Below are 12,701 nucleotides of genomic sequence, written 5' to 3' on the forward strand. Positions count from 1 at the left end.
CTACAGTAAATAATCCCACACGGTCTGTTCGTCACTGAGACGCAGATAACTGGAACCACACACATGTGCAGGCTCTGCTTTTACATTGTCAGCGTTCACTTTTTTCCAGAGTGAGTGCAGCAGTGGAAAAACTTACATTCAAATATCACCAAACAACCAGCAATAAATCCAAAGCATGTGTCAGATGGCAGTGCGCTGGGAGTGTGGCGAATAGAGGTCAGATTGGCCCTTGGTGCCAGACGTCTGTGGGGTAAACAACTTATTAGAGCCGGGGGAAGGGTATGCATGTGCGTATGTGTGTGTGTGTGAAAGTTTGTGGGCGGAGGGGTGCTTGATGTATCTGTGGGCGTAAACATCACCTGGCTGATTCCGGCACACGGAGCCAGGGCAGTATAAATGCACACAGGTGTTGGTGAACAGGCATAAGAGGAGGACACACCTAAACTGTCTCTATCACTAGTGGAGAAGAAGGACACGGCTGGAGGGGAAAGACAATAGAGCTGGAGTTTGTCATTCGTTAACTTCTGGATGTGCACCGAGCTACTGTCACTTCAACTCATAGAGGTGAGTTTGGGCTGAAGAGAGTTCGCTTTCATGTAGACATGTTGCATTTTCAGCTGGATCACACTGCTCCAAGAATATGGTGAGCATGGGGTCACAGTGTGAGCAGTTCAGATACAATTCATTTCATAGGAACTGTCCTTGTGACCGTTTTCTAAAAATAAAAAATTAAAGGTGAGCGCTGCAAATATATTTATTGGTTCAAATTTCTTCTTACTCTATGTAGTAGCTCATGAAGCTGGTTTGTGCCTCACTGACAAACGAAAGCATTTACTACACATTAGGCATTCAGGCTTATTCCACTGATCTCCCTTTTAAATCAAAGGTATTGCTAAATCCCTGCTCTAGCTGAAATTATGTAACAGTCACAAGCTACTTAATGGTGCAAATGATGAAAGTAGATTTTTATTAACTGATATTAGAATGAGCCTAAAATAGTTTGCAGCATTTCAATGAATTAGACATTTAAACAGAAAGAAGTATGTAGTCTAAAAAAAGCAATAATCTTAATGGCAATTAGTGCAACAGGAGCTGCACTGGTTGTTTCTACTAAAGTGGATTGTTTGTATTGGAATGGGTCAGTGGAACAGAGTTATAGGTTTTCAGTTTTCAAACTCAAAGGTGCTCAAGGTGAATCTAAATCTAGTTAGGACAGAAGGGTCCCAAACCTTTAAACCTGAAAGACATGTATTGTAATAACTGAGGGCCAGTGCATTTTCCTTCAACATTGTTAATCCAGCAAAAAACGGCTCAACGTAGGCAGGCAATAACGGAAAGGAACATTCAAAAGGTCTGTGTAAAGGAAAAAAAAAAGTCAAATATAATTCAAAAATGGTATTGTCCTTACAAAGGACCTTTGCATACACAGCAGTTGTTAGTCCTAGATTGACTGATTTATTACATTTTAACTGTGACTCCTCATGAGTTGATGTGACCATTTCCATTCATAAAGGTAGTTGTTTTCTAATGCAAAGCAATAATTTAGAGTAACTTGTCATACATACACTTAAGATACTAAATACCTGAAATTATTGCAGCCCGAGCTGTACTTGTTACAGTATGAAAACATGCTGACCTAATGATCAGGTGTGGAATGAGAAGCTTTACTTCGAAAAGGACTAAAGCCTACAAACAAGCTGCACAGTGTGATTATCAGATTTCTTTTGGCAAAATGACTGGATGTAAGCTTTGAGGGTTGAAAACAGAAACATAAACTCACTGCACCGATCGTTTTGTACTACTTCACACTCCCTAACAAGCACGCCATGAACCAAATGGGTAGTTTGCATGACTTGGCAGGAACAGAGGCCGTTCTTATTTGGAAACCTCTGCATAGCCAATACTGCCAGTTGCCATCCATCAAGCACCAGACTTATGAGAACTCAGTGCTTGAATAAAGTCAAAGATTGTTATGTCTGTGAGCTGCTGGCCTTCAGGCCAGGTTTGCGCAAATTATTTTAATGCCACGTTTATTTTTGCAGCATTGAAACCCAGCAAACAAAGCTGATCCTTGTGTTGAGACACTTGCACGGGACCAAAGATCCCAAATTATTTGGTTTATTTGGAGCACTTATGTGTTACCCTTCAGTGGAAACTTTTGTTTCTCATTAACGTCGGGTCTTTACTGCAGTGCTGCATCCTCCCAGGATTATAGCTGTTCAGGATTAAAACTACAGTACCAAGCATCTTGGAACATGTGAGACTGTACATAAGCAGTGCACAGTGAAAAGCAGCCATGTGGGAAGACCAGTAAAGCATTTGCTGCGCACATTATTTGTCTTTGGCACAATATGTGCCTGCACATCACTTTCTACATCCCCCTCTCAGCACCTGACAGGTAGTGCCGTCTTGACATTTTGCTGTTTGATTGTAGTGAATTACAGTATGTGAGGATGATTGACAGTTTGGGAGGGCCTGTGGCTGGCTGACTGGTTAAACGACAGTGCTTGTGGTAAAAAGTCTAGTTTTTAGAACTGAACTTTTGTTGCACATTTACACAAAGACATCATCTGCTATTGTTGGGGATGTAAAAGCTTAGTGGGGTCCCTGGTGCAAGCTCTCATGTGATAAGTTAGCTAGTTAGTAAAGTTTGCATTCATTTTGTTGTTTATGATTTGGGAAAATCTGCTCTGTAACTAACTTGAGGAATTCATAGATAGCTGTCGACACAAACAACTGCTTGATGACTGGTTTTGGACTTTGTACTGAAACGCTGTTTTATTGTCTTATAGGTCGTGGGCCTGTAAAAAATGTTTGGATTTCTGAACAAGCGTATCCAGGACTGTCTGACAGCACGGAAAAGCCGCAGGACCAGACTGGTGACCAAAGATGGTCGCTGCAACATTGAGTACGGAAACATCAAGTACAGCAAGCACTTTGCCTTCCTGGCTGACTTCTGGACCACCTTTGTTGAGATCCGGTGGCGTTTTGTAATCTTCCTCTTCATCGCCTCTTTCACCCTCAGCTGGTTCATTTTTGGCCTGCTGTGGTACTGGATTGCCCGCAGTAATGGAGACCTAACGTGGCAAAACCCCCAATCAGACCACACTCCATGTGTTGATAATGTTGTTGGACTCACCACAGCGTTCCTCTACTCCCTTGAAACCCAGACAACTATTGGGTACGGTGGCCGAGCGCTTACCCCTCTCTGCCCAGGTGCTGTGGCCCTTCTTATCATCCAGTCCCTCCTTGGAGCCATTATCAACTGCTTCATGTGTGGAGTCGTCCTGTCCAAAATCTCCTTACCCAAAAAGAGGGCGAAGACCATCACATTTAGTGATATGGCCGTCATCAGTCCCAAAAATGGCTCTCTTTGCCTTTCAATCAGAGTGGCCAACCTGCGCAAGACCCTGATGATTGGAAGCCAGATCTATGGAAAGCTGCTGAGGACAACAAACACACCAGATGGGGAGACGATTATCATGGACCAGGTGAACATTGACTTCATGGTGGATGCTGGCAAGGATAACCTCTTCTTTGTATGTCCTCTCACACTCTTCCACGTCATCGACAAGAGCAGCCCCTTCTTTGAGATGGCAGTGGACACGCTCCACAAACAAGAGTTCGAGCTGGTCGTCTTCCTGGACGGCACCGCAGAGTCCACCAGCTCCGCCTGCCAAGTCCGGACCTCCTTTATTCCCCAGGAGGTCATGTGGGGCTACAACTTCTTGCCCATCATTTCCAGAAGCAAGGAGGGCAAGTACAGAGTAGACTTCTCCAACTTCTCCAAGGTGGTGCCAGTGGCTACTGCGCACTGTGCCTACTGTTTCCACAACATCAAGGGTCATCATCACCACTCCAGAGACGGACATGACAACCAGGGCTTTGAGGTGATTGATATCAATGATCCCCCAAATGTCACCAAGATGTGAGAGGATGGGTGAATGTCATGAACATTAGAAACTGAGGCTGGTGGAGGCTCACACCTCTCACTGATGAACTTCTCAAGGCTCTAATGAACAAACAGGTGTTGGAGGCGTGTGGTGTTACGCAGCACACTATGTAGCATTTAAATATGAAGTAAAGAAAACCTGCTAACTTGTATTCCATTGTGTTGAACACAGATAAGAAAGCCGTCTATAGGTCAGGACACTTACTGTGACCCATTTTTATGTAAAACCACACCCGTCACTGTCTGCTGACCCAAAACCTGTTTTCAAACGGGAAGCCAGGTCATTCAAGACGGTGACTCAAAGGAAAGGTTTCCCAATTGTTCACACATGATATATACGTATGAGCTCTCGCTTTAACTGAAGATGGGTGGTTGTAATTTACCTTTTGCCTTGCACATTAGGTTTACCACGTACGGAGAGGGAGGAAAAAAAAGCAATTGCATTATATTGTGTGTCTTGTAATTACTTGAAGGACCAGTGTTGGGGGGGCATGCTATTGTCATGGGTGAGAAAAAGATAGAACTGGTTATTCAATTATTCATTGTACTGTATGCTGCTGTAAACAAAGAAACACTTGGAACTGAACCATCAGAGCATGCTACTCAGACTCTGAGGTACTAGCGAAGGTCGGATTCAGGGGCCACTCTTTTCAAACGGTGTTTGATATAGTTGTGGCTTTCTTCTGGAGTTGGGACATTGTGAGAGAACAAAGCTCTCAGGAAACACTTAATACATGGCTGCATACTGCACTGACGCCAGTGTGACAATCAGCTCTGTTTGTTAAGTCTTTTTTGTATTTGATCTCAGGGGAAAAATACACTTAAATAAAGGCTATTTTTGCATTCAAAAAATGTCTGTGTCACCGTCTTACTCTGCGTCGAACTGAACCGGAACGTCACATAAGGCCTGTGATCAAAAAAGGTCAAAGCGGCGTAATGACAGGTGCCAACCCCTATCACGGCTTTTCGTCCGTAAACAAAGTGAAGTTGTGACAGCAAACAGGGATCCGAGCAGAACAGAGTGGAAGATAAGAGCTGTTGCTTACTGCCCATTATTTTGCCTGCAGGTTCTGAACATGAAACCAGAACTCTCCATTTAGAGACATAACAGCACACGCTGTCTGCTAGCATGGAGCTTCAACAGGTTTTGTTACCACTACAACCGCTCCGATGAACTGCATATGCTTAGACTGTCATGCATGTGTCTGCACCCAGGGACATACAGCAAGTGACAGAGTAATAAGAAGGACAAGGTGTGTTATTGACAATTTTGTGACGTTGCTAAGCAGCATAAAGATGACGCATTCCTCACAAGCATATTTCAATAAAAAATACATGCCCACAAAAGCCCCTTGATGGCTGTTCACTGTGTCAGTGGAACATATTTCTGTCTACACGGTCCATGCAAACCAACAGAGCACTTTGCATGGTTGTAGCTGTCATTTAACACAGACACCATGAGTACACACTGGTTGTTAAAATGCCAGCACCTATCATTTGAAGCTGCGTTCAGGGAGGGAATTACGCAAAGAGTCGAACATCGAGGAGACTTTCACATTGACGCACACAAGTCTAAAGTGACTTTACACCTACAATTCCCATGTGTGATCTGCTGATTCAAAACCTGATGCAACTGGAAAAGGCGTAAACACGGCTTATCTGTGTTTTGCAATGACAAAATGCAGCTTGGCATGAAAGCTGGCAGGCAAAAAACTGAGTGTATTCCCTTAAGAGGACACAACCATGGTTAGTGCATAAATTTGATTATATAACAATCAGATAGCAGGCCTTTCAATGACGATCAAGATTAAGTTGCTGTACAAACTGTAATGGCCATTTAATTGTTCTGTGGAACATATAGGAATGAATTATTGTGGAACACTCTTTTTTTTGAGAATGGATGCTTTGTTTTTTCTTATTGTATTGATGCAGGTGCAGATGCAGATACAGACAAAGCTGTTTTAAATGAGGAGGGACAGGGGTCTGTTTTCTATCTGCATGTGCCATGCATTGTAGTATATGTAGTCAACAAACGCAAAAAAATTGCTACAGAACAAATAGGAATACTACACACTGACAATGTGCATTGAGTTGCCGGAGCAGTCACAGAAATGAAGCAAATGAATTTTCAAAGCTTGACATAACTGAGACATGTACTGTGCAAAATGTGCAGATCGCTATCAATATGTACGACTTTTATAGCTCTGCTCTGTGGATCTGCCATAGCGTCTGTGTTTTCATCTGTCCCGGCACTCCAGTGAAGCCACAGGCAAACAACGGAAGATTTGAGAGGTAAAAACATTTATTTTGTCACATTTTCCTATACAAAATCCCTTTTTCAAAAGGTATTACTTCATACATTGCAGGAATGACAATAATAATAATAATACACTGGTTAATTGTAAAATTATACACATATATATATATATTTAATATCCAAAATACATTGCATATACGAAGTAGCACAGATCCCTTTTCATCGATAATGCTTGTGAAACATGGAAGTTAAGGGTACATTAGAATAATTTCTTTATGCTACAAATTACATGTTCCCTTTTTATTTGTTCTTTCAAAGCTATATTTTTTCAGGAGAAGCTGGTTGTGGATATTAACACTGATGTAATATTTTGCATAAAATACCTGAAATCCTTTAACGCACAGGAGAAGCCACCAATTCCAGGGCCGTTTGACAAAAAAAAAAAAGGCATTCACAATGGAAGAGATCCATCATAATCACATGTTGCATATAGAGTAAAAGAATCCCTGGCTATTGGATAATGATTCAAGCAGGCATTTGTGGTTTTGGGAATACAAGAAAATACCTTGAGAGCACAAAGGCACTCAGGATGTTACGACCAAATTTCAGAAATAATAACAATTAAAAGAAAGCAAAAATGCTAAAATGTATTGCCCAAATGTACAGATATAAAAACGCTTAAAATGCTGAACAAACTACTTAGCAGACATGGACTTTAAAGGTTTGCATTTTTGACCGAGGTCAACTCGTATTAATTCTCTTGACTTTTTATACTGTGTCACATATGAAAATAACTCTGCATAATTTATACAGTAAGTTGCTTTAATGCCTAGTTGTCTGTTGCTTATAAAATAATAAAAAATAGGTCTGACAAACGCACAGCGTTTGCGAATCTGAGGATTTCTTTGTTTCATCTCGTCATACTTTATTGGTTTTGTTCTCTGATAAACTACTTAGTCCCAAGTAATTTACTTTCAAAAGGAATGCTTTTGCTATGAACAGCTTCAAACACCTGAAGATGGATATGTTTTGACATGATACTGTTACATGATGACGAAATCCTGACTTGAGATTCATGTGCATTTTGCCGGGCTTTCGATCAGTGAGAAACTAACAATCAAACACACATGCTGCTCTCAAACTAGGATCCAGCCCCGGTAAAACGCAACTTAACTGTCTATTAACTTGACTTACTGCTAAGCCTCTTCTCTGTGCTGACCTACAGAGAGGAAACAGACAGCGCGGCAGCCGTTACTGTGCACATCAAAATCAAAAATTGTCAGATTTCTGGTGCATTTATGCATTTTTTCTATGCTATGCATTTTAAGATGTAATGCTGTTTTGTCTATAATGAATAGACACTATACGGTATAGAACAGCAGTTAAGGCACTGTGAGGGTCAGGGTTCTCATTATGCCATATATGAAGACTGGATGCATGTAAGGCACTTTGGATTAAAAAAAAAAAGCAAACAAACAAAAAAGAAAAAATCCATCAATATATAGTCTTATTCTGCAAAAAAAAAAAAAAAAAGGCGCTTGTGTTGTTATTCATGTGTTAGATTCAGATGTGTGCAGCAAACAAGGTGTTAAAATTCAAGGAATGTTTTCTTTCACTCAGCAAAATGAAAACATCTGACAAATTTTGATTTTGCCGCAGGGTATCCCTTTTTTACGCGTTTCACAAACCAGAAGACATTCACATTAATACTGACATGGTCGAGCAACAAAACATCTGGAAATGGCATGGCTGAAAGGCAACAACATGGCAAACATTTAATAGCCTAGTGTGTGGCCCCCTGAAAACATCTGACCTGGGTTGAATTATTGTTGCAAATTACTTCAATTACACGTTGACTCAGCTTCCCCAGCACAGTGGAGTCAACTGTATCGGCCATCTTGAGCCCCGCACACAACACACAGAGAGCATTTTGAGCAACTGAGTTGACCCAGGTCAGCAAAACATACAGCGCTTCCTTCTCCAGCATTTAACTCTTCTCTAGCCTTCCAGTTTGGAGGATAAATTAAAATGTGAATGGCATATTCCAGTTGCCAAATTTCATTCAGTGCTGAGAAAAGTCCATCTCTGTGAGAGCTCCTCCTTATCCAGCGAATTCCAGAAGACTCTCCACACACATAAAAAGGTGCAGATGGACAGACGAGCAGACGGAGACAGTGGAAACAGAAGGCTAGATGTGGTGGGAATAAGAAACCCCAACAAGGCTGTAGACGAGTGGAAAAGGCAGATGCTTCAAAGCATAATGTACATAATGTACTGAGGAGGATGTAGATTGAGACCCATAAATAATAGGCCCATGTCTGGTACTGTAGCGTGGTGAGGAGGCAGACAGACTCGAGTTCTCCCCGTCCTCAGCCTTTGGTTTGGGAAGGTTTTGGAAAGGACACCTGTAGGTGCGGCTTTCTGGATGATGGGAAAGATAAAGGCACAGGAAACTCAGACGCACGTCCAAAAAACATAAACAAAGTTGCTAGTCTTGTAAAGGTAAGTAGTATTCCATATTCCATTTTGGACCATTCCATCCAGTTGTTTATAGATTCTTACAAGTAAAAAAAAAAATCTCCTTCAATTTTATCATCCTTCATTCAGGAGCAAATTTTCTTCAGAATACAAATGCCTCTGTTAACTCAGTCTTCATTGGTTTGGCATCATTGGGAGTGCAGGTCAGCAATCGTGGACTTTGTTTTGGGAAAAGGGAGGTTTTAGAGGGCGGTGGATGGTCAGAGGGGACTGTCTAATAGTAACTACCCAGGTGGGACGGCACATGAGTATTAGGGTGGCGGGGAACGTTTGGGTTGGGGTAGATGCCTGCAGTGGGCGAGCTCCAGTATGGAGCTGTGGGTCCAAAGAAATTGGAGGAGGTGACTGGCATGGATGGCGGGTGCGGGGACACAAAGTTGACCTTCTGCTGGTGGGCGTGGTAGGAAGGCACATAGGCCAGGTCCGAGGGGTACTTGTACATGGAGGACTCGGTGGGGTGCGGCTGCAGCGCCTGAGCGATGCCATGGAAGTCGAACTTGTAGGCGTAGCGTTTGCCGTGCACCTTGGTCATGATATTTTTGTCGTAGTAGTAGCGCAGCGCGCGGCTCAGCTTGTCGTAGTTCATGTTGGGCTTGCTCTTGCGCTCGCCCCAGCGTCGCGCCACCTCGTCCGGGTCCGTCATCTTGAACTCGCCGTTGGTGCCCTCCCAGGTGATGCAGCCAGCGTTGGCGCTGTCGGACAGGAGCTCCAGGAGGAACTGCCACAGCTGGATCTGACCTGAACCTGATGGGGGACACATACACAAACAACGGTCAAATACCTCATCCACCTAAGAGCTTATTAGTCGACAGCTCATTATCCATCCAGTGTAACAGGACATTTTTGAGAACAACTGGCTATTGACAGCAGATGCATTATAAAGACTTGAGCATGCTCAGACTCGTACCTGGATTGGCTAGGCGACTGCTGGTGGGACCAAGAATCTGGTAAGGATCTGTGGATGAAAGGAGAGCTTTGTTGGACTACATGCTGATATAACAGTATGTTACACATGCCAATTAGTGTGGAAGAGCTGATGGTATAATTTAATGATATTTTCCAATTTCAGTTTTATTACTTTTGCTTATAAGATCATGTTTCGGGTTAAGCAAATAAGTAGAATATGCAAAACACTGACAAAATGAGAGAACATTAAGTGGTGAAGTCTCAGTATTAGTTTGTTTGGATTATTATGCTCTGCGCACCCTCTCAGTAATGACCTGACTGGGAAAACCAATTATACATGCTAATAGGTGTGTGGCTGAGAGGTACAAAAAAAACCTACAAACTCCAGTAAACACTCAGAGTTTGTTGGTAGACTTCCAGACAGTCCATTATTAAATTGCTCATAAACCACTTGCAAAACAATTGTTTTCACTATTATGACGCTGTGACCATTTTGCTCATCTTGATTTGTGCTTTTAAACATTTCCAATTTATAACAATGCACCAGTAAAGTAAGCTTCACCAAAATCAATCAGGCAACCAAATACAAAGAACTCAATGTGGGGTCATTTACGAATATAGAATAATCATGCTGGACTGTCTTGACTAAGAGTAGAAAAACATTTTTAATAAGTGATACCCATGCTAACAATGCTAACAAGCATAAGGCTAGATTTGCTAGCATTGTGCTGATACTATGTAGATCAGGACAGCTGGTAAGCGATTACCTGGCTGAGCTCTGGGCTGCTCAGTGGACTTGGTCACATTCTGAGTAACCACTGGTGAGCCTGCAGAGAGAGAGGCAATCAGTAGAAGACAAGAGAGACAGACAGAGGGACAGAGAGAGAGACATAAGAAGGTTCAGAGACAACATCAGTAGGGCGGCTGCAGATAACCAGGCTGCACAACTGCACGTCAGCAGAGGTCCAAAGTAAATAAGGCATTAGTTGGTGGCAGGACAGACTTCTTTTGTCTGTTCATGCTCTGACAACACACACTGTAATCTTCAGGAGTCTGTCCCACACGTCTGGACTCTGTGGATGTTGGAACGGCCTCCGCTGTGATGTAGACTTAGGTTAAGTAGCATTTGCAAATAATCTGTGCGGAATTCCAGATGATAAGGTTCACCACATCAGGTGAAATGTAGAACCGTGTCCCCTAGCAGTGCAGCTGCAGCCATGTGTGCTTAGTCGTGTCCAGTCAGAAGGACCTTCAGTGATTTTTGCGTCCTCACCTTTGCCACTGTGCATGTTGTTTGACCATCCTGTCCGCCGTACAGCATCATACGAAGGGTCTGTCAAAGAGAGAGAAAAGAAGTGAAGGTAAAGTGTGAGTATACTTTAAAATGTTTCCCAGTTTTTTTTAAAAGAGGGCAAGAATATTGTACATACAACTCACAAAAGATCAGTGGATGCATTCTTTATATTTAGTTAAATTGCAATCTAGAAACGTGCCTGTGTGTGTGTGACTACAGTTACTGTCTCATCTCATTGTGCACTATCCCAACACAACACTGCAACTGCCACAGCAAAAACAGGGAGGCCAGTGCCAAACAGCATCAATAAATCTATCAAAACACGGTTCAAGATGCTCTTCACAGGATATCTGGACATGGTAATGTGGTTTTGATTGGCACACTGTGATGGTTTAAATGTAGATGGCACAATCTTTGGCAGAGTAGAGTTGGTTGAGCAGCTTGCAACGCTCTGACCACAGATAAAGGGACTGGAGCAAATTACGGTACAGCAGGACACACAGATAAACAATACATGATATTCACCCTCATCCCTCTTCCCTACACTAGCGGCTTTTATGAGACCTTGACAAACAGCCAAACTGGCCCAGTTTGCATGAGCTGTACCTGCCTGACTGAGTGTGAAGCTGGACCGCTTCCAGTAACAATCAATTACTCTGACACAAGCAGATAAAACAGTGGATGTATCCTTCCCCTGGCAATGTCTCAAACCACCCCCCCCCCCCAAAAAAAAAAAAACCCTGGCATATTCACAGCGCACCTGGCCAGCACCCTTGATTGTTTTGACCATTGTGGGCTAAAACAGTTCAAACAGTTGCCAGAATACAGGGAAATACGACGCGTATTGTAGCCAGATATGCTTTTCACCCTTGTTGTGTGCAGCGTGCTATTCACAGTGTTATCATGAGCCGCAGATCTTATTGTCAGCAGTGTTTCTCCCAGAGGGCAGCGGAGAGACACGGTGTAATGTTGATGACAGAGGTTGTTGCTGGGATAAGCAAGCTGTTAGAAGGTCAAGAAGCAATTCCATTTCCCATCAGCGCAGGCGTTTGAGGAGGCTTATTGACAAGCAAAGTTGGCAGTTTGAATCCCCAGATTTGAAAGGAGCAAAACTCAAACCTGCTGCAAAAACATGGACGCCAAATAGTTTGATGAATGAGCTCAGCACCTGGCCAGTGTAAAATTACTCCAAATATGAAGCACGGCTAATAAAGAACAGCGGGTCTCCATCTCGACCAGAAAAAGTGCGGCTCGCAGCGTCGTGTTTTTACACAATATGCATGATTAATTATCTTAATAGATCAGAATGACATGTTTTGACGTTTCAGAGGAGAGTAAGCGTGTTGATCCCAGACTATAAATTCATTGTGTGTGTGTATTGGTGTGCATAGGCGTTTGTTTTTCAAACATGAATATTTATGTGTTTGCAAATTATTCTCCACTGCGTTTTAACCAGTGCAGAACAAACAACTCCCATCCTGATGAGTGACCAGTCACTGGGGGGGGGGGAACTGGCAAATTCACTACAAAATGATTCCCTGCATTTGTCTAAACTCTAGATCTTATTCATGCCACAAAGTCCACCAATTTAATATGCAAAACACTTGATGACTTATTGTAACACTGGTGTTCTTTCCAGTGTTGGAAACAAATGAAGATAATCGTCTTCCCTTTCAACACATTTGGGCTTTTTGAGCCTTCTTGACCCATATAACCTCATACAGCCACACCAGAGGGACCCCAGTCACATCAGA

General features: G+C 42.7%; 2 protein-coding genes across 8 annotated transcripts in view; one reads left to right on the forward strand and one right to left on the reverse strand.

The window, feature by feature from the left end:
• The first annotated feature begins 431 nt into the window (after positions 1–431).
• On the forward strand, positions 432–5,220 carry LOC121609365 (ATP-sensitive inward rectifier potassium channel 1-like). The gene is made up of 2 exons (XM_041940970.1): positions 432–564; positions 2,793–5,220. The coding sequence occupies exon 2, from the start codon at positions 2,811–2,813 to the stop codon at positions 3,930–3,932; it is 1,122 nt and encodes a 373-aa protein (XP_041796904.1). The 5' UTR covers positions 432–564; positions 2,793–2,810; the 3' UTR covers positions 3,933–5,220.
• Positions 5,221–6,242: 1,022 nt separating this feature from the next.
• Positions 6,243–12,701, reverse strand: part of fli1 (Fli-1 proto-oncogene, ETS transcription factor) — a 31,773-nt gene continuing 25,314 nt past the window's right edge. For all 7 annotated transcript variants that reach the window (XM_041940192.1, XM_041940194.1, XM_041940191.1 and 4 more), the window contains 4 exons: positions 10,927–10,986; positions 10,421–10,480; positions 9,655–9,702; positions 6,243–9,491 (listed from right to left, as the gene is read on the reverse strand). In XM_041940192.1, coding sequence (XP_041796126.1) covers positions 8,962–9,491; positions 9,655–9,702; positions 10,421–10,480; positions 10,927–10,986 — 698 coding nt within the window. In that variant the 3' untranslated portion in view covers positions 6,243–8,961. The remainder of the gene's footprint in view (positions 9,492–9,654; positions 9,703–10,420; positions 10,481–10,926; positions 10,987–12,701) is intronic.

This window comes from Chelmon rostratus, chromosome 7, assembly GCF_017976325.1.
Source record: "Chelmon rostratus isolate fCheRos1 chromosome 7, fCheRos1.pri, whole genome shotgun sequence".
Taxonomy (NCBI): domain Eukaryota; kingdom Metazoa; phylum Chordata; class Actinopteri; order Chaetodontiformes; family Chaetodontidae; genus Chelmon; species Chelmon rostratus.

Excerpts from the sequence above, each read along its gene's own strand:
- LOC121609365 (XM_041940970.1), top strand. The coding sequence starts at position 2,811 with ATGTTTGGATTTCTGAACAAGCGTATCCAGGACTGTCTGACAGCACGG.